The sequence below is a fragment of the Nyctereutes procyonoides genome, unplaced genomic scaffold, assembly GCF_905146905.1.
Source record: "Nyctereutes procyonoides isolate TBG_1078 unplaced genomic scaffold, NYPRO_anot_genome, whole genome shotgun sequence".
NCBI lineage: Eukaryota > Metazoa > Chordata > Mammalia > Carnivora > Canidae > Nyctereutes > Nyctereutes procyonoides.
The window spans coordinates 21796505-21823633 of record NW_026575135.1 but is presented as its reverse complement, the minus strand read 5'-3'; the positions used below and the strand labels follow the sequence as shown (position 1 = coordinate 21823633).

The 27129-nt window shown below is 37.8% G+C and overlaps 1 protein-coding gene across 2 annotated transcripts in view; it reads left to right on the top strand.

The window, feature by feature from the left end:
* RECK (reversion inducing cysteine rich protein with kazal motifs) overlaps positions 1-27129 on the top strand; it is an 86388-nt gene that overhangs the window by 26220 nt on the left and 33039 nt on the right. For both annotated transcript variants that reach the window (XM_055302250.1, XM_055302249.1), the window contains exons 7-15: positions 6911-6944; positions 9092-9289; positions 11469-11736; positions 13939-14118; positions 17150-17362; positions 18927-19063; positions 21100-21240; positions 23066-23254; positions 24992-25114. In XM_055302250.1, the coding sequence (XP_055158225.1) occupies positions 6911-6944; positions 9092-9289; positions 11469-11736; positions 13939-14118; positions 17150-17362; positions 18927-19063; positions 21100-21240; positions 23066-23254; positions 24992-25114 (1483 nt within the window). The remainder of the gene's footprint in view (positions 1-6910; positions 6945-9091; positions 9290-11468; positions 11737-13938; positions 14119-17149; positions 17363-18926; positions 19064-21099; positions 21241-23065; positions 23255-24991; positions 25115-27129) is intronic.

Here is a 27129-nt window from a genome sequence, read left to right as displayed (position 1 = left end):
AACCTTTCCTGCCCAGCCCTCTTTAAAAAAAAAAAAAAAGATTTTATTTATTTATTCATGAGAGAGAGAGAGAGAGGCAGAGACACAGGCAGAGGGAGAAGCAGGCTCCATGCAGGGAGCCCGATGTGGGACTCGATCCCGGGTCTCCAGGATCAGGCTCCGGGCTGCAGGTGGCGCTAAACCGCTGCGCCACCGGGCCAGCCCTCTTTTTTTAAAGATTTATTTATTTATTCATGAGAGACACAGAGACATAGGCAGAGAGAGAAGCAGGCTCCCTGCAGGGAGCCCCATGCAGAACTCTATCCCAGATCCCAGGGTCATGCCCTGACGTGCAACCGCTGAGCCACCCAGGCATCCCTCCTGCCCAGCCCTCTTAACTCTACACACATAAAATTGCTACTTCTAAACACTTTACATGCTTAATTATAGCATTTATTACCTTATAGTATAACTCTTTGTTTACGTGTCACATTTTAATATTAAACTCTTGAGTTCCTGGGGCAGAGTCTACCTCTCAGATGTCTTTGCATCTGTCATTCATTTCACTCAACATTCACTGAACTGATACACACCGACTGATATGCTTAATATATGTCAGGCCCTGTTCTCAGGGTATAGGAGTGAAAGGATTTAGCCATTGTCTGTAAGAAGCTCATAGTCTAGTCTATGGGAAGAGAGAAATTCAAATAGTTTATTAAAATACAGTAAGACAAGTACATTGCTAGAAGTCTATACAAGACATTGGAACCTGAAGGAAAAATAAATCAAAACAAAAACCCCTGCCCAGTGTAATGGGAAAGTCTTCACAGAGCAGGTAAGACTTAAAGGATGAACAAAAATTTGTTGCCTATAAATAGGTGCTACAGTTAGTATTTTTTTTTAAATTTATTTATGATAGTCACACACAGAGAGAGAGAGAGAGAGAGAGGCAGAGACATAGGCAGAGGGAGAAGCAGGCTCCATGCACCGGGAGCCTGACGTGGGATTCGATCCTGGGTCTCCAGGATTGCGCCCTGGGCCAAAGGCAGGCGCCAAACCGCTGCACCACCCAGGGATCCCTACAGTTAGTATTTTTATAAATAGAATTTTTTAATAGAAATGTTTTCCATTCTGGAGCTGAATTATACAAAGTTTCTTTGTTTCAGAGTAAATAGCAGTTTTATGTGGAAACTTTGTATAAATGTCTACGAATTAGGCATTCTCAGAATGAGTACAGAAAGCACTGAATTCTGTATCTGTTATCACAATAATGTTGTATAGCAAACTATCCCCAAACTTCATAACCTGAAACAATAACAGTTTTTTGTTTCAAATCTAAGGCAGTTCTGATCCAGCCAAGCTTAGCGGATTTTGGCTGGGCTTATTCATGCTTCTGCAGTTAACTCACAGGTCATCCTGACCCTAGCTTCTTTAAGGATGCTTTTGGCTAAGTCAGCTCAGCTCTCCTCCATGTGTCTCTTCTAGCCCTATAGCTCAAGCATGTTCCTGTGGTGGTGACAGGGGTCCAAGAGAAGAAGTAAAAAAGATGCAAGCCTCAGTGCAAGCCTCTGGTTGCCTCAAGCTTGCTACTACTGTCCACTTGACCAAAGCAAATCATGTGGCTAAGTCCAGAGTTAAAGTGAGAGAAATAGAGGGAAATATAAAGAACTGGAGCCATCACTGCCATCATTTTACCACAAACACTTTGCTGAGCTCCTTCTAGACCTTGTGTTACTCTACAAATGTTACTTGCACTTGAATTTGCTTCCAGTTGGTTGGATGCTCTGGTGATAATGAGCAAACTTCTTTGAGCAGTCTAGACCTATTATTCTTTTTTTTTAAGATTTTATTTATTTATTTATGAGAGACACAGAGAGAGAAAGCGAATCAGAGACATAGGCAGAGAGAGAAGCAGACTCTCTGCAGGGAACCTGATGCTGGACTTGATCCCAGGATTCCGGGATCACGACCTGAGCCGAAGGCAGATGTTCAACCACCAAGCCACCCACATGCCCCTAGACCTATTATTCTTATTTCAATTTTTGATGTTTTTTTATCCATCTCTTGAAATGATATTTATTATTTGGAAGGCAGAAACTAAATCACTTGTCTAGTGATATCCATATCATGATATTAAATGCTTATTCTGGTCACTTAAACTTTTTGACTAAAAAGCCATGGTGTCCACAACAAGGAAAAAACATCTTGTAGAGGCTTACAAGCATGTTTGTTTTTAAAGATCAATTATTTAGGGGTACCTGGCTGGCTCTGTTGGTAGAGCATATGATTCTTGATCTTGGGGTTGTAAATTCAAGTCCCACAGTGGGCCTAGCACTTATTTAAGATTAGAATAGAATAGAATAGAATAGAATAGAATAGAATAGAATAGAATAGAATAGAATAGGTCAATTATTTAATCTCTCCAACTTAGCATATGATAAGCTAGATTCCTCATATGAAATGCAAAATTTCAAAGTGGAAGAAGTTTCAGTCCATTTATGAAAGAGAAACATTTTATTTGTTGAGGCCTTAGGAACAGAGCATCTCCTTTACTTTTAACTTGTAGCCTTGGGAACAGGGAACATTAAATAACAGTTCATAAAAGTGCTCTTTTGGATCTTTGTCCAGAAGTGACTAAAACATCCAAAATGAACCTTTTTTTTTAATGAGGTTCATATGATCAGTATTTGTTTAGTTTTCCTCATCCTTGTCATTGAGACAAGTGAGCAAATGGAAAAATGTTAGAAAGGAAAAAAGAAGTCCCAGAAATGGAAAAGTATATGTGGCTGGGACAGAAAATAAATCCACGGAGCCTTCTTGTGAGCAAGTGTTTGGACTAGGAAAGTCTACCTCCCAGCTGTACCCTGATGGCTTTTCCCGCAAAGGAAGATCAGTGTGGCTTGAAGGATAACTATGGTTCCCTTGACTTGGATTTTACTTTATATTTACTTTTTCTGCCTGGTTTGCCCCCTACTTACCTGCTCCCAACACTAGGTGGAAGGGCTTGCTGCAGTTCTCTAAAACCATTGGGAATAGAGCAGGGAACTGGAAGTAGCTACCTGAGGAAAGATTTCATGATCAATTTTTTTAAACGACTTTATTTATTTATTTGACAGACAGCAAGCATAAGCAGGTGGAGTGGCAGGCAAGGAAGAGGGAGAAGCAGGCTACCCACTGAACAGGACCCTGGGATCATGATCTGAACTAAAGGCAGATGCTTAACCAACTGAGCCACCCAGGCACCCCTTGTGATCAAATATTTTTAAGAGAAATATTATGAACCTCAGGAAATGATGTTTTCCCCACAATTTAATGTGCTGATTCTAAAAATCGGAGACTGTTAAAAACTAATTATTCTGTGGACATAAATTCAACCTTGCATTGGCTGCATTTGGAAAAATAATCCAGTCTTCTTACAGTGTAGTGGCATGAGACAGCAGTCTGTGTTCTAGCTCTGGCTCTGCCCTTTGTTTACTGTGTACATCTCTCTCTCCAGCTGGATAGTGAAGGCTTTTGGATTTGAAGATCCCTCAAAATACTGTCAACTCCAGCACATTGCTGGATTCTTTGGGTCTCTGAGGTTGTGGTAGATCCTCATCTTGGTGACACTGCAATTTTTTTTAACACTGCAATTTTTATCAATTCTAGAGTAAGATGAGCAGAGTGAGGAAGCTGTTATATGGAGACAGCATGGGTATAGTATTGACAGGTCAAAAGAGGCTCCATACATTATTATGAAGCCTCAGTAACTTCCTTTGCCACCAGATGGCGACCAGGCATTTGCAAGACTTAACAATTGGCTTTAGCCAAGACTAAACAAATGTCTTAAGAAATGAAGAAATTATAAGTTAATGGTGTAACTGATTATGTATATGTCTTAAACCCTGTCAAACTAATCAGCAATAGTTTAAACATTGAAAAGGTAGAGCTACTTATAGCTTACACATTACAAACAGTTACCTAAGGTATAGTTTATACTTACTTATAGTTATCTAAGGTTAGGAATGTTTTATCAAAGAGGGGGATATGAGCAGAGTTTGAAATCATGATGAGTATAAAGTAAGCAACAGAGAATTGATGAATTCATCAAATACTGGTATACTTGAATGAAGGACCATTCTTTAAAACCTTAAAATTAATAAACATAAAAGTAGAAGTGTAAAAAATGATATTTATTAATACTGGAGGTACTGCTGTGTGGAAATATAAATGCTTTTAGTTCAATAAATTAAGAAAATCAGAAGTGCTTGAGGAACATTTCTGAACTCTGGATGTGACATCGAGGAAGACAATTGTGACCTCCTTCTACCTCGGGTTGGTAGGCTTTTTCTATAAAGGGTCCAGATATTTTAGGATTACAGTTTATATGGCCTCTGTTTACTCAACTCTACCATAGTAGCATGAAGTAGCCATATACAATATGTAAATAAATGAATGTGACTATTATAATAAAACTTTATTTGCAAAAAAAAAAAAAGGCAGCAGGCAAGATTTGGCATATGTGCCATAGTTTGCCAACCCACTTGTAGATGAAAGCTAAAGTTCTAAGTATTTCTCCTTTTTAGGCCTCCATCCCTGGCTTTGGTCAAATAAGGGGTTGAATTAGATGATCTCTGACATTTTTCAGTTTTGTGTCCTTTAGTATCTTTCTCTGAAGCTAAGTGATTCATCAGTCCAACTCAGAATGATATTTCTTTCACTTGTAAGGTCAAATTTCAAAAAATCCAGCTTGGACAAATTTGTCTCTAGAACAGGGTTTCTGAACCTTGGCACTATTGATACTTTGATCTCTCTTTTTTTTTAATTGCTGTTGTGGGAGAGCTGCCATGTGCACTGTAGGATGTGGAGCAGCATCTCTGGACTCCTCTACCCATTAGATGCTAGTAGCACACACCCTCCTCCTCCACACCCAATGTCCCCTGGGAAGCAAATCACCCCCAGTTGAGAACTACTGCTCTGTAGACTTGTTTGAGTAACTGGAAGAATATCAAAACTGGAAATCAGGCCATTTGACCCAGAATGGCCACCAAGATAATAAACACATTCCTTCAGGTACAAGGTCAAAAAAGTCAAACCCAAAACAGCAACCGGTTTATTAAAAAGAGAAAGACATTGAGAATCAAAAGGGCCTAGAAAGTTGGTAGTAGGTTGCTTTTTTGTGTTCTTTTTTTGACGGGGGCGGGGGGGGGTGGAGAGTGGTGAAATGGTGAGAGGCGGGGCAGAGAGAGAGAGAGACAATCCTTTTTTTTTTTTTTTTTTTTTGAGAGAGACAATTCTAAGCAATCTCCACACACAGTGTAGGATCCAATTGGGGGCTTGATTTTATGAACCTGAAATCATGACCTGAGCCAATATCCAGAGCTGGACGCTTAACTGACTGTGCCACCGAGGTGCCCTAGTAGATTGCATTTTAATATTGATTTAGATCATTTTATGGAAAATGTTCCTAAAACCACTGAACCAAAATAGGTGGCTATCTTTTACAGGTAGGTAAAAAGTCAAACAAAGAAACATGGATGAAGAGAGGTGTAGAAAAGATCATTAGTACCAAAAATGTTTGCTTTTCACTCATAATGCTGATGATCAATCTCTAACAGAAAGAATTCACACTGGATAAATTCATTAGCCCTTATCTATGAAGTATGGGTTTTTTTTTGTTTTGTTTTGCTTTAAATGGATAAATCAAGTATGGTTTATTTCTACAGTAGAATATTCTTTAGTGGAGAAAATGAATGCAGTATAACTTCACACAGCTACATAGATGGATCTTTGAAGGTAGATTTTAAAATGTCAGTAAAGCTGGTCCTTTAAAAGTCCAGATCACATAGCTGGCTTGTAATTTAGCTACAATTAAAAGCTAAAGTCATCTTTAGTCAACTTAAAGAGCACTAGATTTCCATCTACCGTTTATTTATGCCCATATTTTTTCTTCTAATAATTCATTCTCTTAAACCTGATGACTCCTAAAATTCTAAAAAAAAAATTCTCTTCCAATTTTAAGGGATATTAATCATAGCTGACAAGCCCTGAATATCCAAATCACTTTAAACAAGATATTTTTTGTTTTTTGTCTTGTTTTACTTCTTGTTTTCCTTGCAGTGACAACACAGTGTGGTATTTTCTGAACAATGATATAAGAACTCTAGAAATACTAATTCTGGTCTCAGACTCTGCTTTTGACTTGTTCTAGGACCTTGGGCAGTCTTCCCCTTGCTAAGGAAACAGCTTGTTCATCTTTAAAATGGTAGAAAGATTCTCCAAATTCCCAGGGTGGCTACATAAGAATAATCTTTTTAAATTTTATTTTAGTTCCAGTATAGTGTTATATTAGTTTCGGGAATACAATATAGCAATTCAACAATCACATGAGAATTATCTCTGAAGCCTTGTTTAATATTTAGATTTCTGTGGTTCATTCCCAGATTCTGATTCTGTAGTGTAGGGTAAGGCCTAGGAAGCCCAGGTAATTCTGGGGCATGGCCATATTTGTAAACAATTAGAGATGATCCCTAAGGACCTTTCAACTCTAAAATGCAATGGTTACATGAAATCTCTATTTCCCTAAATGCCTTCTATTATATTATCTTCTGGGAGCTCTCTTATATACTGCAAGATATAATTGAGATGAATACATTGTAGGCTACTGCACATACACACATAGGTACAGCTTTGGTTTGCTATAATGTGATCAGCTTATGGCTCAGGATGAGAATCTTGACTCAAAAAAAAAAAAAAATCTTGACTCCCAATAATTGTGTTAGAAGATGGTTTCCCTTTTTTCACCAGGGTGCCATCTCAGCTTCTTTGTCTTCCTCCTTGGATTTAAAGAAGAATTAAATAATTTGATATTCTGATTTTCATGTACATAGAGTGGAATAAAATTAGAAATTCTACGTGGTGGTTAATTTGTTTGTTTTTCTTTAATTTACAGAATGCTCTTTTCAGTTGCATTAGCAGAAATGAAAGTAAGTATATTGTCAGTGGTTATGTGAGCAGTCCAAAGAGGAAAACACGGTTTACAGTGTACAATTTAGCTGTATCGCCAAGACCAGTCAGTTGCCAAGACCTGGCATTATGACATGGGCTGTTAGTAAACTACCTGAAGGCCCAGCAGGATTCTGATAGGCTCTTTCCTCTGCGGTGTTCAGGCTATTCATGAATTATGACAAGTGCTATGTCTTACCTGCAGATTTACAAAGCAGATAACTATTGTTAGATAGGAAGGTCATGCCCCACTTGAATAAATAAAATTACTTGCCAAAATTAAGCATTCCCAGGTGATAACAGCGTAGCACTTGCCAAGGACTGCCTCTCAATTCATTCAGCAGACATTTACTGACTACTAGCTCTGTGGAGACAGACATGGGATATGGGCCAGTGTCACTGATAAAAGTATTGTGGGAGTTCAGAGGAAAGCGGGATCACATGCTGCAGGGGCACTTAGAAGTGGCTTCATGGAGTTGGTAGCTGAGCTGGGCCTTGAAACATGGACAAGATATAAACAGTGGAGATTGGAGGAAGGACATCCCAGGTGAAGGGAGTAGTGAGAGCAGTTAACAGCTGAGCTGAGGAACAGAAGAATTGTTTGGATTCACTTGGCAGTTCAGTGGATCAAAGAATAAGAAACAGTAGCTGGCTATACTTTATCTTCTATCCCTCTCTAATTAGGGCTTAGTTCACAATTTCCAAGATAGTCTCACAGTAATCTCTGTCCTCCCCCACTGGTGAGGAAGCCAGCCTAAAGGAGGAATCAGAAGATGAGCGTCCTTGGCTTTTTCTCACTTGTCTCATCTGTCCTTAGTATTCCCCACCCCCATGCCTCAGTTTATCCTAAAGTTAATGGTGATAAATGTAGCCATTAATTATTCTTTATGTTGAAACTGAAGAGTTCAGCAATGAGCACGATAAGTAGTAATTATAAGTTAAAAACAGGTGGCACAATAAGTGTAAAACTGTTTCCTGGTGCAGGAAATAGGCCTATCCTGTATCAGTTCAGCCCTAGTTTAATTTGTGTATAATTTTATCATTGTCATTATTTCTGGAAGTTGCCTGAATTCCCTGCTTATTCCCTGCTCTGTGGAATTCACCAGAAACCTGATTCTGGTTCCTCCATAACCTCTAACAATTATCAGAGATTTTCTACCCGTTTCCTGCCATACCTCACCAGAAACTTGATTCTGGTTCCTCCATAAACTCTAATAATTATCAGAGATTTTTCGTACTGATTTCCTGCCCTTCCTGCCCTTTTGGTTCCCTTCAACCTCCCCCTAACCTCTCCTATGTGGGTCTCTTCGTCTTCTCCAGTATAAATCCCACATCTGCACCCCCAGTCACTCATCTGGCTCCCCCAAGGTACCCAAAATGGTCCCCCTTGATTTCTAAAAATACACAAATCAAAAAATGTACTTCAAAGATAAGTTTTACTTTTCAGTATTAAAACAGGTCATATCAGTTGTGGCATATATAATGCCATTTCAACTTAGGCATGTTCTTAGAGGTGTTCAAATTGAATAGAACTTTCAAGATTTTTTTCAAGATATACAGTTATATAACTATCAAATTTTTGAAATGAGCCTAGGATCTCTTAGTTTTTACTGGTCCTATTTTATAAATCTGAGGCATTCGGGGTCTGGTTTTATTTTGGTTTTGTCTTGCTTTGTTTATAAATCTCCACAAATCTAACATGGAAAGAAACTGTTTCAGTGGTTCTCAGCATGAGCAGTATTGGCATTTTGGGAAACTGTTTTGGTTGTGTGAGACTTCCCTGTACATTACAGAACAGTTAACAACCCTGACCCCATGCACTAAATGCCAGCAATAGTCCCCAATCATCATGAAAACCAGAAACATTTCCACATGCCTCCAGAATCTTTCAGAAGGATGGTACAGCTCTTGTTGAGAACCACTGCCCTATATAGACTGTAAGTTGACAAATAATGACTTTCTTATACCAGTGAACACCTGAATGTCCTCATGACTATGCCTATCTTCTGTGCCATGGTTTTATTTCTCAAATTCAAAAAGGTACATTTTGTTCTATTAATATTATGATGTTTTATTGTTAGCAAATGGCTGTTTCCATTTCAACATCATCTCCTTTTTTTCCCCATAGTGGGCTCAGTTTGTTGCAGTTATGCAGGCCATCACACAAACTGCCGAGAATACTGTCAAGCCATCTTTCGAACAGACTCTTCTCCTGGTCCATCTCAGATCAAAGCAGTGGAAAATTATTGTGCCTCTATTAGTCCCCAATTAATACACTGTGTGAACAATTATACCCAATCTTATCCAATGAGGAATCCAACAGATAGTAAGTAAAATGGACATATTCCTCTCATTTCAATCTTTGGTAAAACAATTTGTTAAAGGGAAGTAAATTCTTGGGGCACTTGGATGTGTCAGTAAGTTAAGTGTCTGACACTTGATCTCAGCTCAGGTCTTCATCTTGGGGTCGTGAGTTCAAGCACTGCACTGGGCTCCATGCTGTGGCACCTGTTTAAAAAAAAAAAAAAAGGAAGTAAATCCTTGTAGATATCTGCAGTCTCAGTCATTTGGGAAACACCAGACTTCCTTCGGTATATAGATTTGGCAGATTGGGTATTATTACAGCTGATAGCTGCCAAGAAAGGTAGAGCTGTCAAGGGTATGAGGAAGCAGGCACTCTGTTTTGGGGATGGGAGAATTCATTGGAATGGATATTTTAAAAGGAACTTGGGTTATGACCATGAGAATTTCAAATGATACCTTTTAATCTGGCAATTTCATTTCTCAGAATTTGTCCTTCAAGAAAACTTATAAATTTACAAAAATATGTATACGCCTGTAAAGAATGTTTGCTACAACACTGATGGCAATAGAAAAAAATTAGAAATACTCATCAATAGGGCATTGACTAAAATTAATGAAGTAAATTATATATCTGTATAATAACAATACTATATAACCAACATAAAAAAAAAGTATGTTTATCTAGAAAGAAGTCCAAGATATAGTAAACCAAAAAGTCAAGTTGCAGAACTAACTGTAAAGTATGATACATTTTTAGTTATATACCTATTCCACATTATATGTTTTTGTAATGTTTGAATTTTTATAATGAATAATTATTACTTTTATAATAAAAGTATCATAAAAATGAGAAGAGATCCTGATACTTTTGAAAATTAGGGCCTCCTAATGAACCTGCACTTTGTATGGTCTTCAGAGTCTCAGCTTCATACATCCTTTAATCCATTTTCTTCATTTAGAGGTGAACACACTTTAAACAATTGACTAATTAAACCAAACTGACAAAACACGTACAAGATTTATAAGCCGATGCCATTGTTTTGATTCACAGTGAGATACTGTGAGACTTGTTTTTGTAAACCCAGAAGCAATGATACGTGCCCTCTTGTCCAGCATCTAAAGGAGAACTCTGATGCTTATAGCATTCTGTGGTGTGGCTGTATGATGAAAATCAGACGATGACATCTGCCACAAACAACCTTCATTCATTTTATTTTTTTAAAAGATTTATTTATTTGAGAAAGTATGTGCATGAGGGCAGGTGCAGCAGAGGAAAAGGAAGAGAAAGAACCTTAAGCAGATTTCCCCACTGAGCACGGAGCCTATGTGGGCTCCATCTCAGACCCTGAGATCATGACCTGAACCAAAACCGAGTCAGATACTTAACTGACAGCACCACCCAGGTGCCTCAACCTTCATTCTTTTTCTTTTTTTTCCTTCATTCACCTTAAAGGCAGGAGCAGAAGCAACTTGACATCTTGTCAGAGTTTGCTGTTATATTATTTAAATTACAACTTAAATTAACTTGCACAGGTATACAAAAGCTTTATACCCCAGAATGTGATGAAATATGGTTTTTGTGGTCTTTGCTATTGAAATTAGACATCTCTTTCATTCTGTCAGGAACACAATCCCTTTTATTATTTTTTTTAAGATTTTATTTATTTTCTCATGAGAGACACACAGAGAGAGGCAGAGACACAGGCAGAGGGAGAAGCAGGCTCCATGCAGGGAGCCTAACGTGGGACTCGATCCCAAGTCTCCAGGATCACACTCTGGGCTGAAAGTGGCGCCAAAGCGCTGAGCCACCTGGGCTGCCCAATATAATCCCTTTTAGGGAGTTATTTCTAACACGAAATAATTCCAGTTTGACCTGTAATACCTTTTTCCAGGAACATAAGATACTTCGCATGTAAGGACTTCTTAGGTGTAGGATTTTTCATTTCTGTGGGATTGGTGCTAAAGATCCCATGTTTGGAGACAGTGGTAAATTCTGGTAATAGATACCTAGTCCATCTTTAGTTCTTCAGTTATTTGTTACACTACAAAGTAATGGAGCGAGAATTTGTGGGCCCTGTGTACTGCAGATACTGACATATGATTGAGTAGTAGTGTTACCAGTACACCATCATGTTCTTCTGTTCTGAGCAGTGCATGACATAAAATCAGCTAATTAAGTCATATATATTCTGAAAATGTAGGTTTATATTGCTGTGACAGAGCTGAAGACCATGCTTGCCAAAATGCCTGCAAGAGAATTCTGATGTCTAAGAAAACAGAAATGGAAATTGTTGATGGCCTCATCGAGGGTTGTAAGACTCAGCCTTTACCTCAGGATCCTCTTTGGCAGTGTTTCCTTGAAAGCTCACAGTCTGTTCATCCTGGAGTCACCCTACACCCTCCTCCCTCTACAGGCCTGGATGGGGCTAAATTGCATTGTTGTTCTAAAGCAAACACTTCAACATGTAGGTCAGTATCTCATTTTCCTTTATTAAAACCAGTAGAAAATAACATTTTAATTAGTGATTTTTTTTAATTAGTGATTTTAAGTCTAGTAAATGTGTGCCATATTTTTGCATTGTGTAGACTTAAGCGTTTAGAAGATATAAAATCTTTCATCCAGCAAATACTTAATGAGCGTCATGTGTATATAAAACATTGTTTTTAAACATTGCTAAAAGAACTCAGTTTTGGGGTATAGAAGATTAACATTGGCAGGGCAATAAATATTTAAAGATGATGCAACGTGGATTCTACCCCCAAGGTCATCATTTAAATAAGCTTACAATTTAGAAGATGTTTGGATGTGACATCTAAGGGATATTCTGTTTGTTAAATTATGAAACTTTGAACAGTAACTAACCTTTGCATATATTGGTGAATGATCTGGATTGGCACTTATACTCAAAGTTAGACCGCAGTTATATTGGCATTCATTTGGATGATTCATGTAGGGATAAAATAATACAAATAGAAGATGGAAGAAACAATCTAGAGACAAGAATAAATGGAGATAACTAAGGTCGTGGTAGAACACAGGTAACAGAAGTTTGCCTTATTAAGGATATTTTAGGTGAAAATGGACCACATATTACCAGAATATCCTGAAATGAGTATCACTAGGAATGAAACAGTTTTTCCTGTGGTTTCTAAACTGAATGGACCTTTAGCAAAAATTGTGCCTAGAAAAGCTCATCAAACTTTAACAAAGATATTAATATTTAAAAAAAACTAGATAATATCCAGAGAAAATTAACAGAAGAGCTTAAGAGAAGTTAAATTGGTCCTGTGATTAAGGACATTGGATTGCTGATAGGAATCAATAAATGTATTTATTTATGGGGGAATGCTGAGTAATTCTTTGAATGTCCTTAAAAGTGTCTATGCTCTAAAGTCACTGGAGACTAGAATTGCTATGTCATCCTAGAAGAATCTCACTAAGAAACATGTGTCCCACCTTACCTTGATATAAGGTTTTATGGTTTGCTTCCATCTTATTTCCTCTTATATGAAACCTTATAAAATGATTGTTATCATCTTATGGTTGATATCAGTTTGTCTAATTCCAGCTTATATATAGAAAACTAACTTTGCAATGTTATTAAAAGTCTGTCCAAAGTTATAGAGAAAGTTAAGAACTAGAGAAAGGACTGGTTTCCAATTCAAAGTACCTAATTTAACTCGATCACAGCTTCCTCATCTCTATAATGTGTAAGCTCCATTGAGAGCAGAGACCTTGTCTCTCTTATTTCCCATTGCATATCCAATGCCTTGAACAGGGTCTAACACAAAATAGGCACTCAGTAAACATCAGTAGAGTAAATGAATACACTTATAAAAGTAAAGACATCTTCCTCATAGGGTTAATTATGAAAGTCAAATAAAATGTGGCAAGAGTGGAGAATTTTTCTTGTCATTTTACATGTTTTGGTAGTATCATCTTTTATATTACATGTATTATGTTTCTTACATTTTTATTACATTTATCAATTTTTAAAATTAAACTAATGTGTAGGCACTTTGGAAATAGTACTGATATTATTTTAGTTATTTATAAGCTGTTTTATAATCATCAAGTACTGCAAATAAGATAGTTATATATTAACTACAATAGTATATAAAAGCTATGGAATTCATAAGCCTTTACATGTAGATATCTTGGCCTATCTTAAGGAATGTAAGTGGCTTCGGGATAATTTTTCAGGGAGAAACTGGTGAACCCTGAGTCTGTAAAGCTTCTTAAATCTGAGGACCATGTCACAGTTTTATGTCCTGTGATTGAAACATAAATATAAGGGAATCTATCTTTGTGGAGGCAAAACGTATGCCTTACCTTACTTTACGTAAAGGCAAAAGAGAGATCAGAATTAGAAGATATAATTGTGCCAAGAATAAGGATGTACAAATACCGTAATTAAATATTACAGTTAGCACTGAGCTATGTAGCAACCATAGCAAAAAGGAAAGAGAAGGATGACAAAAGATGGCTAACATTTTCATGGAAAAGTTCAGTTTATGGGTCTAAATTATGGGAGATAAATTTTAGTCTTTTGGCTTTTGTGCTTTTTTCTTATTTATATTCTAAAGTAATAGTTCATAGAATTTGAGTTTTATGCAAATCAAATATTCATTTGGCTCATCTGTGTTTCTGCATTTGTGCCTTTGTTTCAGAGAACTGTGCACTAAACTTTATAGCATGAGCTGGGGCAACACACAGAGCTGGCAAGAGTTTGATCGTTTTTGTGAATATAATCCAGCGGAAGTGTCCATGTTGACCTGTTTAGCAGACGTTCGGGAACCTTGCCAGTTGGGCTGTAGAAATCTTACTTACTGTACTAATTTTAACAACAGGTAAGAGCAAACTGTTGTACATGGAATGGAAGTGTTTTATCATTATCTTGTTTTTAAGTAAGTGAAAATACCACTTTACTCTGATTTTTACTCTGGTGCTAAGTTAAAAGGAAGTAGTATTTTTTTATTATTTCATCTTTAAATGCTATAACCCATCCAGTAAATCACCTCTGGGAAAGGAAGCACTGTAACAAAATCCTTTCTAGACTAAAGATTTTAAAGCATCTATAATTCAAAGAATCTTTTCTGTCTTCAATCAACCATTCTCCCCCTCTTCCTTCTATTACACAACCAGTGGAAACAATCCACTGCAGAATAAATCACCGTGAACAATTTGGTCATCCAAATGCCCTCTTTTCAACAGTTTATGTAGAAGTTTACTTCACCTGTCTGAAGGTCCCACTCAGTGACTTCCCTACTTCATACAAAAAAAATATTTTCTTACCTATTTGTATTTTATTGAAGTATCAAGTATGGTCAGAAAAACAAGGGCCCAAAACTGAATGGGTGAACAAACATCCAGAAGCATAGAGAACATGATATCGGAGAAGCCAGAGAGAGAGTTCCTAAATAAGAAGGGGCTGGTTTTGTGAGCTACAGCCTGGAGATCAAGAGGGTGAAGAGGAAAAGGATAATTCAGTTGGGCCAGAAGGAAGTTCAAATGAACAAAAATCCTATTCTTTTAAAAGTATTCAGAATAGGGGCACCTGGGTGGCTTAGTTGGTTAAGCATCTGCCTTCGACTCGGGTTGTGATCCTGGTGTCCTGGGATGGAGTCCTGCATCAGGCTCCCTGCTACTCCCTTTCCCTCTACCGTTCCCCTGCTTGTGCTCTCTCTCTCTCTCTCTCTCTCTCTCTCTCTTTCAAATAAATAACTAAAATCTTAAAATAAAAAATAAAAACATTCAGAATATTTTTTAAAAAGGTATTCAGAATATTATTTCAAGTAAGAAAATTGAGATATCTTTACAGCTGATGATTGAGTGTTAGCCAATAAGGACCTGGCTTAGAGATTGAATAAATTTGAAATCTGAAATGTTTGAAGTTAAACTTAGGCATGTAGTCTGGCTTCTGGGGATGGTGGAGCAGTTTGTATCAAACTAATACTTCTGCAAGTACCAATTATGAACTCTGTACAAAATATTTGGTAAGTATTGTTTTAAAGACATTAGAGGGTGACCAAAAGCAGGAGGGGCTGTATCTCATAATACAGAGAACCACACTGCATGAGAGCACATTTATCCAGTTTTTCCTTCATGGGCACTCTCAGCCCCCTTGCATGGTATAAAGAATTCTAGTAAAAAGCATTAGTCTTGGCCTGAGGAGTTAGAGATCAGAGTTTAGGGCTGCCAGAGTAGCTAGATGCAGGAGTAGAAAACCCCAGAAAAGTGGGAACCATGAAAGGAGATGTCCTCAAATCTACAAACAAACTCCCCATAAATCCTTAAATTTAATAAAGTGACAGTATACAAGGTTAACATACAAAAGCCAATTGTATTTCTGTATGTTAGCAACAAACAATTGGAAAATGAAATTTATTTAAAAAATACAAATTTATACGATTGCATCAAAAAACATGAAATAGAATAAATTTAACAAAAGAGGTATAAGAACTATATATTGAGAACCAGAACCAGAAAACTTTATAGAAAGGAATTAAAGACAGTGAATAAACAAAGAGAGGTACCATGTTCATGAATTAGAAGACTCAATATTTTTAAGATGTTAATTTTTCTGAAACTGATCTCTAGATTCTTTTTTTTTTTTTTTTAGATTTTATTTATTTATTCATGACATACACAGAGAGAGAGAGAGGCAGAGGGAGAAGCAGGCTCCATGCAGGGAGCCTGAGTGGTGGTTTCACCTTAGGTCATGATCTCAGGGTTGTGGGATCAAGGCTGTTTTAGGCTCTGTGCTCAGTGCAGGTCTGCTTGAGATGCTCTCTGTCCCTCTCCATCTGCCCCTCCTGCTCATGCTCTCTCTTTGTCTCTCTAAAATAAATACATCTTTAAAAAAATGAAAAGGCAAACCACGAACTGGAAGAAAATATTTGTTATACATATATCTGACACAGGACTTATATCCAGAATATATAAAGAACTCTTTTATAATCAATAGTAAAAAGACAACTTTTTCTAAAGAGGGTGAATAGCTAGAAAGACACTTCACAAAAGAAGATACCCAGATAGCCAATAAGTGCATGAAAAGGTGTTTGATGTGATTGGTCATCAGCAAAATGCAAATTAAAACCAGTAGAGTACCACTGCATGCCAGCAGAGTGGCTACAACTAAAGAGACTGACAACAGTTCCAAGTGCCTGGAACTTTCATACATTGCTGCTAAGAGTGTAAAATGGTGTAACCACTTTGGAAAATAGTTTGGCAGTTTCTTAGAAAATTATGCCCCAACAATACCATTTGTGGCCATTAAGAGACACATGAAAACTGGACACAGACTTTGTCTATAAACAGGTGAATGAAAAAAAGAGTGTTTCTTAAAGTGTGGTGCATGGTCTCCCAAACACCATGAGATCAAAACTATTTTTTTATAATAATACTAAGATGTCATTTGTTCAAACTCTAAATTTGAGTATAGTTCACACACAATGTTACATTAGTTTCAAGTGTACAACTTAGTAATTTGACAAGTTTTATACACCATGCCATGTTCACCACAAGTATAGCTCCCATCTGCCCTGTTTGTATATTTCATTTTTATATTATATCTGTTTCTAAAAGTTGGATCATTTACTTTGTCATATGAAAAAATGGTACAATCTAAAGATGATAGCCCCACACAGAGCATTTTGAAAGTTCAACTGCATCACAAAATCTTTGTTAAAAAGGAAAGATGTAGTCACAATCTTAATGTGTCTACATTGAATCTCCATACATTCAAAGCTGATATTCTTTGATGTGTTGTATGTACTTAAGAAAATCAGATTTTCCTGCTGCATCAGTATGTTAGGATTTTACCTATTCTCTCTAGAAAATAATTGCCTCTTGATTCTTTCTGGCCTTTTTTCTTTTCAGGCCAACAGAACTTTTCAGGAGTTGTAATGCTCAGTCAGATCAAGGAGCCATGAATGACATGAAGCTGTGGGAGAAAGGAAGCATAAAGATGCCATTTATCAACATACCTGTTCTTGACATTAAGAAGTGTCAGCCAGAAATGTGGAAAGCAATAGCTTGTTCACTGCAGATTAAACCTTGTCATAGTAAATCCCGGGGAAGTATTATTTGCAAGTAAGTTTCTTTCCCGTAATGACTCTCCAGTCTTGGTTCAGACCGTGATTTGAACTGTAGCCTATTTTTAGAGTTTTCTCTCCCACCACTTCCCTTTGCCTATACTTCTCACATGTTAAATTTCCTCCTCTGCTTAAAATACTCTTCCATCTTCACTTACCCACTGCCTATCTTTCTTAGCCTCTCTCAGATGCAAGTCATTCCTATGGAATCTTCCCAGATCTCTCCAGCTAATAGTAATTTATCCTTCCTACAAACGTCAATAGGCCTTTATTTGAACTACTCTCATGGAATTTAGTTCCAAAAACATTTATTGAGTACCTTCAATGTGCAATTCTGTTTTTATATTTAATATGTGCACTTTTATTCTGTTAGAGTTTGTTCTCCTTGAGGAATTTATTCTTCCTTGTGACTCCTTTTTCTTGTCTCTTCTCTTTTTCTCTTCAGGGATTAGCATAATCCTGATACACAGTAGGTGTTCCATACATGTTTGATGAGTAAAGGAATTAGTGAATATGGTCATTAGGGCCTGTTTCTAGGGAACATTTTGTGAATTGTTTGCTTAGGAGATCTAGGATAAAGATAAAAAAGCTGCTGTGCTGGGTAAATCCAGAAGCATTAACCATTTAGTAATTTATGCCACCTGATCTTCAAGCACCTATTTTTCTAAAAACCAAGTTACTGTCCAGCCCCTAAGTTGTTGGTGTGTGTCTTGGTGTTATGGGGCACTTGATGACTGATGGCATATTATTTCAACCTTAAACAGTGTCCATCTATTCTGTGGCATGACTTGGGGAAGACCTGAGTAAGGAGAAAGATGAAGGGTAACTTTAGTGACAAGCAAGAGGCAACCAGTGGGAAATCTATGGATTCTTAGCATGAAAACTTAAAGAATCAAATCCCTTTTGAAGACTGAGAAAATTTTAAAGTAGTGTACTTTCCAGTTGTTATGGGCCAAACACCTTAATGTTGATAATTTTTAAAATATTTAAAAAGAGAAGGGGAGAGAAGGAGGAAGAACCAAGCAAGCATAAGGTCCTGAAAGAAAGGATTTTGCAAAGGTCAAATCAGACTAGTCTAGTTTAATTTTCTTTCTTTTTTTAATTTTTAAAATTATTTATTTATTCATGAGGACACAGAGAGAGAGAGGCAGAGACAGGCAGAGGGAGAAGCAGGCTCCATGCAGGGAGCCCGATGTAGGACTCCATCCCAGGTCTCCAGCATCACACCCCAGGCTGCAGGCAGTGCTAAACCGCTGTGCCACCCCGGCTGCCCTAATTTTCTTTCAAAAACAGGGACAAGCCACATTGATCGTAGTAACAGTATGAGTATAAAATTTGAGCGAGGCCTTTGATCTCAGATAAGAGGAAAGGATGCTTTGATATTACATTACTTACTACTGTGCAACCTGAAGTCTTCTCTGACTTCTGATTTCTTTTGCCATTACTCTAACCTACCAATTGTAAATCATTGTTATGAAAACTCACCTTCTAGAAGGCTTCAGAAACAGAATTGATGTTGACAAGACAACATGAGATGATTTGTGTGTATTTTTCTTTTTAAGATCAGATTGTGTGGAGATTCTTAAGAAATGTGGGGACCAGAATAAATTCCCTGAAGACCACACAGCTGAAAGTATTTGTGAGCTTCTGTCACCTACAGATGACCTAGAGAATTGTATACCTTTGGATACATACCTCAGTAAGTACTTTGTTTTTTTAGATTTTGAATACTTCTCCCTTCCATCTCTGCCCTTCATGTTTGCTTTGGATGAACATCTATCTGCTGAAAATGTGTGGTTTAATGATACAATCTCAATTGCAGACTCTTATTTGTTTGGCCCTTTTGGCCTTGGAAAGAATTATCATCTTAAAATACATAAGCACAAGTGATTATCTTATTCTGAGGAACTGATGTACTATTGTCAATAAAGAATTCTGAGCAATGAATCTGGGGTAATCATCTTAGATAACAGCTCCATATCATTGTCATGATTTGACCAGGAAGTGGAATTTACCCCTAGGGAATCTTTAGCTTTTTGTCTTCAGAATATTAGTAGACCTGAGCCAAGCTTGGCTTAGACCAACCCACCAACGAGGGAGTAAGGAATGACGGTCTGGGTTAGTACTTGAAAATGCAACTTTTGTCTCTGCCAAAATAATTCTGCTAAGAGCTAGGCCAAGAGCTAGAAGAGTAAGATGGTATCCCATTGAGGGATCCTGAAGCTGAGTGTCTTAGCAGGAGATGACCCTGTGCCTTGGAAATCTGAGGGAACTCTCTACACACACCACTGTTGTTAGGGTAGCGAAAGGGTCTATGCTGCCGCCAGGGGGCGTTAGTGCTCTGAGCTGGCTGGAAAGGCGGACCAAGAATTCAGCTCCTATTTAGTTTTCCTGTGTTAGATAGGACTGAGTTCTACTGCAAATAACAGAACAACGGGTAAAAGAAAAGGAAAGCCATAAACAAGCAGATAGATAGATAGATAGATAGATAGATAGATAGATAGATAGATAAGTAAGTAAGTCCAGGGCTGTTATAGTTCTCCACCATCCAGAGTCCATGCTCCTTTTGCTTTCCACACTGTCCTTAGTCTTTGGCTTCCATCATCAAAGTTACTTCAGGTACTTTATCATCTCAACATGGCTCCTGGAATTCTAACCACCATGTCCTAATATAAGGGAAAACCGCCCTAGCTGTAAGGGAAACTGAGAAATATGATCTTCTTAGCTGTGAAACCATTGTGTCATACTATTATTAGTAAGCAGGAAGAGAAGAGTAGATGCTAGATTTGCAGCTCGTGATATCAGCCACACTTTCTTAAGGCCAACATACTATGGTCCCTCAACCTTTATGACCAATATAGCACCCCCCCCCAATAAAAAAACATTGTACTAGAGTGTAGACCTCCGTGGCTTTGAACAGACCACTTCTTTCAACCTCAGCTTCCTTATTTATAAAAAGATTGGGCTGTATGAGATGAACTTCAAGAACCCTTATGCCTTTATTAGCCCCAGTCTGAGTCTGGCCTAAAATCAAGTGAGCAAAACTAATGTATTCACAAGCCTAGACTCTATTTGAGCAGTGAAATATATGTGTAGAAGGAAAAAAATTAAAGAAATGTTTTTGTTTGAATTTTAACACTCTTTATCACATACACTTTATATGAAGTGAGACTCTTCCATGGTCATTATTTCACAAGTTGACAAATATAATCATGGTACAGGATCCATCTTACCATAGTGAATTATTATAGTTTATGGTAAAATGTGCAGAGTTATTCCTCTTAGGCATAAGCACCTATTTGGCCACCCTATCCAAAGTATACTTACCACTTTCCATCCCTTTATACTACTTATTACTTATCATTTGGTAACTTTTTAAATTTATATACACAGAGACACACATGCATACATATACTCCTAGTCTATTTCCCAAATAAAATGTAAATTCTACAATAGAGATTTGTCTATTTTGTTCACTCCTATATCTCCAAAGCCCAGAACCTTTCCCAGTATATCATAGGTACCCAGTAAATAAACAAGTGAATGAATGTATAAATGTTTATGCTAAATTCACAAATGATCAGAGAATCTCTGTGTTTTGATAATTTACTAGAATTAGGCCTCACTTTCTACTCACAAGCTCTCCATTTATTCTAGCCATAATTAATTCAGATAATTTACAGACCTCTGTTACCTTTTTGGGTTGGTTTATCTGATCTGTGTTTGGTTTTTCAGAGCCAAGTACTTTGGGTAATATTGTAGAAGAGGTCACTCATCCCTGTAACCCAAATCCTTGCCCTGCTAATGAGCTCTGTGAGGTAAACCGGAAGGGGTGTCCGTCTGGAGATCCCTGCCTTCCATACTCTTGTGTTCAAGGTAAGACGTAGATGGGTGTGGATGTGGGGTGAGTGTGGATTTGTGCCGCTGGTTATGTCTTTATAAGGATTATCTTTGGAGTGAGCTCACAATGAACTTTATTTTCTAAGTTATGTTTTTCTGTAATTTTGAGGTTTTCCCCATAAACATGTGTTAGTTATATAGGCAGGAAAAGACAAAGACAAATGTAATTTTCAATGATCATTTAGGATGTAAACTGATTCTCATAATGAGTTACAGGGTTCTTGACAACAAAAGAAAAGAAAAGCCAGTTTTTTGTACATTCTCTCCCATGTTGTAATGTTTGAAAAAGTGTACTGCACATTATTCATGTTTTTTCTTTTCTTTCCTTTAGTTATATGGAGAAAAGACATACTCAAGGAATGTACAGTTATCTCCATAAGCTTAATGTTTTATTGAGATGCATATGATTTTAAGACTGATTTATTTTTTGAAATGCAGGAGGCCTCTTGAATAAGAAATATTTATCCCATTGGATTTTGATGTCTTTATCTCTTTGTGCATCCCTTTAGAGTACAGTGGCAACATTTTGCTTCCTTTTCCCTATTTCCCAATTGAAAATGTTTCTTTGTCATATTAAAATCACCATTTAAAAATGTCTGTGAAAATAAATAAAATCTTGGGGCACCTTTATTGCTCAGTGGTTGAACGTCTGCCTTTGGTGCAGGCGTGATCCCAGGGTCCTGGGATTGAGTCCTGCATCGAGCTCATCTGCAAGGAGCCTGCTTCTTCCTCTGCCTATGTCTCTGCCTCTTTCACTGTGTCTTTCATGAAAAAATAAATAAAATCTTTACAAGAATAAATAAATATATCTGTGAAATAGGGGTACCTGGGTGGCTCAGTCAGTTAAGCATCTGCCTTTGGCTCATGTCATGATCCTGGAGTCCTGGGATCAAGTCCCACATTGGGCTCCCTGCTCAGTAGGGAGCCTGCTTCTCCCTCTCCCTATGCCCCATACTCATGCTTTCTCTCTCTCTCTCTAGTGCTCTCTCTCTCAAATAAATCAACAAAATCTTTTTAAGAATTATCTGTGAAGTAAAAAGGAATAGAAGATTAAATTAAATAATTAAATAACTATGATGTCTCAAAGGATCATTTATAATATCTGTGTAATACCAGAATATATCAGCTATAGAGTCAAGATAAATCTTGTTTTTTTTTTTTTTTAATTTTTATTTATTTGTGATAGTCACACACAGAGAGAGAGAGGCAGAGGGAGAAGCAGGCTCCATGCACCGGGAGCCCGATGTGGGATTCGATCCCGGGTCTCCAGGATTGTGCCCTGGGCCAAAGGCAGGCGCCAAACCGCTGCGCCACCCTGGGATCCCGATAAATCTTGTTAAAATTGGAAATGAATGGGTTTTCCTCAAGTCCAATGAAGTACTCACCTTTACTTTGAATTTACAATATGCATGCATCCCATCACTAAAAGTTTTCCTGACCAAGCGTACTCTAAAAATATTATCAGTTTTTATAGTCCATTTTAAAAATATCTGTGATTTTTTAAATATCCTTGGTAAGCCTAAAGAAGTAAAAAACAACAAGAACAACATACCTTATAGCATTTTTGTACTGAACTATAGCTAGCTTTGGGGTATAGATCCGTAATCACCACCATCTCACGGACCATAGACTTTTCATATGAGAGGAAATGGTTTGGTCAGTGAATCAAACCAATTCTTCAACTTAGTAAAAGTTCTATTACATAATCTTTAGTACCACACAGTGCCTATAAGACTTATGTAAAATATTTTTAATGTTATAGAACAATACCATCTCTCTCAGCTTATTTTTGTTTGTACAGGTTGCAAATTGGGAGAAGCCTCTGATTTCATTGTCCGTCAAGGGACACTAATTCAGGTGCCATCATCTGCAGGGGAAGTTGGTTGTTACAAAATTTGCTCATGTGGACAAAGTGGACTCTTGGAAAACTGTATGGAGATGCACTGTATAGATCTTCAGAAGTCGTGTATTGTCGGAGGAAAAAGAAAAAGTGAGTCTTGAACTATATTTGCTTTTTTTCTTTTTATTTTTTTTTAAGATTTATTTATTTATCATGAGAGACACAGACTGAGAGAGAGAGGCAGAGACATAGGCAGAGGGAGAAGCAGGCTCCTCGCAGGGAGCCTGATGTGGGACTCGATCCCAGATCTTGGGATCATGACCTAAGCCAAAGGCACGCCCAACCACTGAGCCACCCAGGCGTCCCTTTTCATTTCTAATATGAGATTAGTTATCTTAACTTTATAAGAACATTGAGTAGATTCCCACCAAAGAGTAAGGTCTACAAATCAGATCCTCCAGGGCAGTATTTTTCAAACTGTACTCTACAGGACACTAGGACTTCTAAGGAACCTTCTTAGGAGCCTCCTCAAGAAGGGATTAATAGGGATCCCTGGGTGGTGCAGCAGTTTGGCGCCTGCCTTTGGCCCAGGGCGTGATCCTGGAGACCCGGGATCGAATCCCACGTCGGGCTCCTGGTGCATGGAGCCTGCTTCTCCCTCTGCCTCTCTCTCTCTGTGTGACTATCATAAATAAATAAAAATTTAAAAAAAGAGAAGGGATTAATAGCTGATAACAATTAATTAATTAATACTTACTGAACTTTTAATTGTTTTAAGCACATTCAGTCCTCGGCCTGACTCCAAAGCCCTTGCCCTCCACAGGAAAGGACCCATGTGTGTCCTTCCCATCCCTTCCTCAATTGTGTCTCTTTACCAGTAGTAAAAGTCAGAGTTTGGCATCCTAGATAGTGAACTGGAGGGTGGGAACTACACTGTTGACTAGGCATTGGGACAGAGCACATGAAGAAGTGCCCCCCTTTGATGCCCTCTCTAAAAGTTGGAGGTTTCTCACTGCTTCCTTAACCATGTTTTGCTTATAGCCCTAACAACCATTCATGTCAATATACAACCTCAAAAATTGTGGGGAAAAATGCTACTTTTGAGAATGTACTCCCCCACAGCTGTTCACTTTTCCACCCTCTCCCCTCCATTACCCTATACCCATCAACCAGAGTAGTTCAGCTTTAATATGCCTCTTGGTTTACTCTTCTGTCTGAGATCTTATTTGAAAGAAGAGTGCTTTTGGCTAAAAAGAGCCTGTAATTGTCTGCCCTAGAACAAGTCAGGTATTCATTTTTTAGCCCATATTCCACTTAGCCAAAATGTAAGGTAGGTACCATGTATCACAATATTTGAGGATAAACAAATTCATTCCTTCCATGAGTTCCACTGGCTAAATACCTATTCTTTACAGAAGAACATACTAGCACCTTATGGGGCTAAAACTGGGGTGAGGGATTGAGGTCATGCTGTATGTGATCAGATGGGGGAGAATTGGAGCACAAAAGGAGCAGATCAAGTGTCTTCAAGGACCTAGTCATTCCTGCCAGGGCATCAGGAGAGTCTTCAATTCAAAGGTGGCATCAGGGCTGATTCCGGAGAGATGATCAAAGTTCCAGAAGGAGAGGAGCAGTGAGGCAGAAAGGGAAGCCAAAAACATTCCCAGATAATAGGGAACAGTCTGGTGAGACTAGCCATTAGGGGTTTAGAGAGAAATGGTGGGAGGTAAGTATGAAAATATAAATGTTACAGATTTAACTTTCTAGTCTGTATATTCAGAAGTCATCTTTCAAGAATTTCTATTTTAAAACTTAAACTATTACATTTTTAATTTATGATTTACTCATAAATGCATGAAATGGGTCAACATTTTCTCTTTTTCTCAGGTCATGGGACATCGTTTAATATTGACTGCAATATCTGTTCTTGTTTTGCTGGCAATTTGGTGTGTTCTACCCGTCTGTGCCTCAGTGAGCACAGTTCCGAAGATGACCGTCGCACCTTCACAGGTAACCATGGCCACCCATTAGTGGCCATCATCCATTTGTACCCATTTTGCTTCAAGATAGCTTTGCTGGTCTAGCCATAACTGCAGATGTACACAGTAAAATAAATACATAATCCGAGAACAAGGTACTTTCCCTCTCTGGATCTGTTTCCTCCTCTCTGAATGGAAGACATTAAACTAAAGGGTTCCTTAGGGGCACATGGGTGGCTCACTCAGTTAAGCATCTGCCTTCAGCTTGGGTGGTGGGATCAAGCTCCATGTCAGGCTCTCTGCTCAGCAGGGAGCCTGCTTCTCCCTCTCCCTCTGCCTACCACTCTGACTGTTTGTACCCTCTCTCTCTCTCTTTCTCTGTCAAATGAATGGGTAAATAAAATCTTTTAAAAAAAAAAAAAGATTTCTCAGGACCCTTCCAGCACTAGTATTAAAATTCCATGGATCAAAAAGAACAGGGCCAAGTGATTGGGACAGTTTCAGTTAAGAGGAACTTTTCCGCTTGCTAAAATACCCCATCCACCCCTACCATTATGTTATAAAATGTATTTGATAAATTTGTTTGTGTTCTAGTGTTTTTCTCATCACCTTTTTCCCAGTCCTGCCTTAGTTTACTGGATCATTAGGTACAGACACCTATAAATAAAGCTATATGTAGGAAAAGCAAAGAATGCTCCCTCCAATCTAGTTTATAAAATCTAGAAATTAGATGTTAATATCTGGCTTGAGGGATTTCTGGAATGTCAAAGGGTAATACCGAAGACAAGATAAGGACAAAGTTTGTAAAGTCATCATGTAGGTTCCTTCCACTCTTCATCTCCTTAGGGAAGGGGAAGAACAAGAAGGTACCTTAGGAAATTATTGTAATTTTGAGACTTAAACATTTTTATGAACATCTCTGAATTGTGTTTGGACTAGGACAATATCTGAGTCTCAAGAAATGTGGTATACTTTGTGGCCAGTAAAATCTCCTTAGAGTCTGCCAGCTAAATAGGCATTACCTTCATTTATCCCAGAACATGAGGGGCTATATGCTACAGGTGAAAAGGGTCCTGCTAGTTGGAAAGTTCATCTTCCAAAAACATTTAGATGTAAGTAAGTTGGTAAGTAAATTAAATAAATAAATAAGTAGTCTTCCGCAGAAATCTTTAGTTCACTCTTCATCCCCAATGGTTTTATGGTTTCTCTAAGCAGAATGAATTGCTCTTATCAAAGCAGAGCTGATAAAGGATAATAACAATGATGACAATAAAGCACCAAGGTTGGTACTCAGAGTGGATAGAGGATGGGGTGTTAGTCCTGCTTTCACTTTTCCAGAAACCTGCTGCACACTTCTTATTTCTGATTTACTTTTTATTTCCAATGGGCTGGAAGTACAAGGTCAGTAAACTCCTAATGTGTTCTCCTCCCACCCCTCTCCATGTGTAATACTAACTCCTGGGAAAGAAGAATCAACTTGCTGCTGCAGTGGCATGAAATGGAGTAAAGGCAGCTACCTGGCTCCTCTTTGCCCAGAACCAAGAGTATTTCAGATCTAGAACAAAGCCATTCCCAGTTGATAGCAGTCGACCATGCTGTTGTTGTCAACAGCTGTAGCTGCTTCTCAAGAAAAAGGCATCTCCTCTCACTAGCCTCTTAACTTACTGGAGCATAATCCAGCAGCATAAAGCAAAAGAATGTCAAGAAAGTAGTTTTCTTGATTGATTGCTCATAAACATTTTTAAGTCTCAAAATTACAATAATTTCCCAAGTACCTTCTTGTTCTTTTGGTATTACCCTTTAATACCATTCCAGAAATCCCCTAAGCCAGACTTCAGATGTCTAACTAGATTTATACACTAGAGTGGGAGGAGCATTCTTTACTTTTAGTACCTTTAGCTTTGTTTACAATTTTTTTGCTCTTTTCCCACCCTAACTACAATATTTTACCACCTCTTCATTTTTAAGATTCTTCCTTTTTTACTTTCATATTTCTACAATTACAGGTCCTAGATATATTTTCCACTTCTAGATTAACCTTCAACA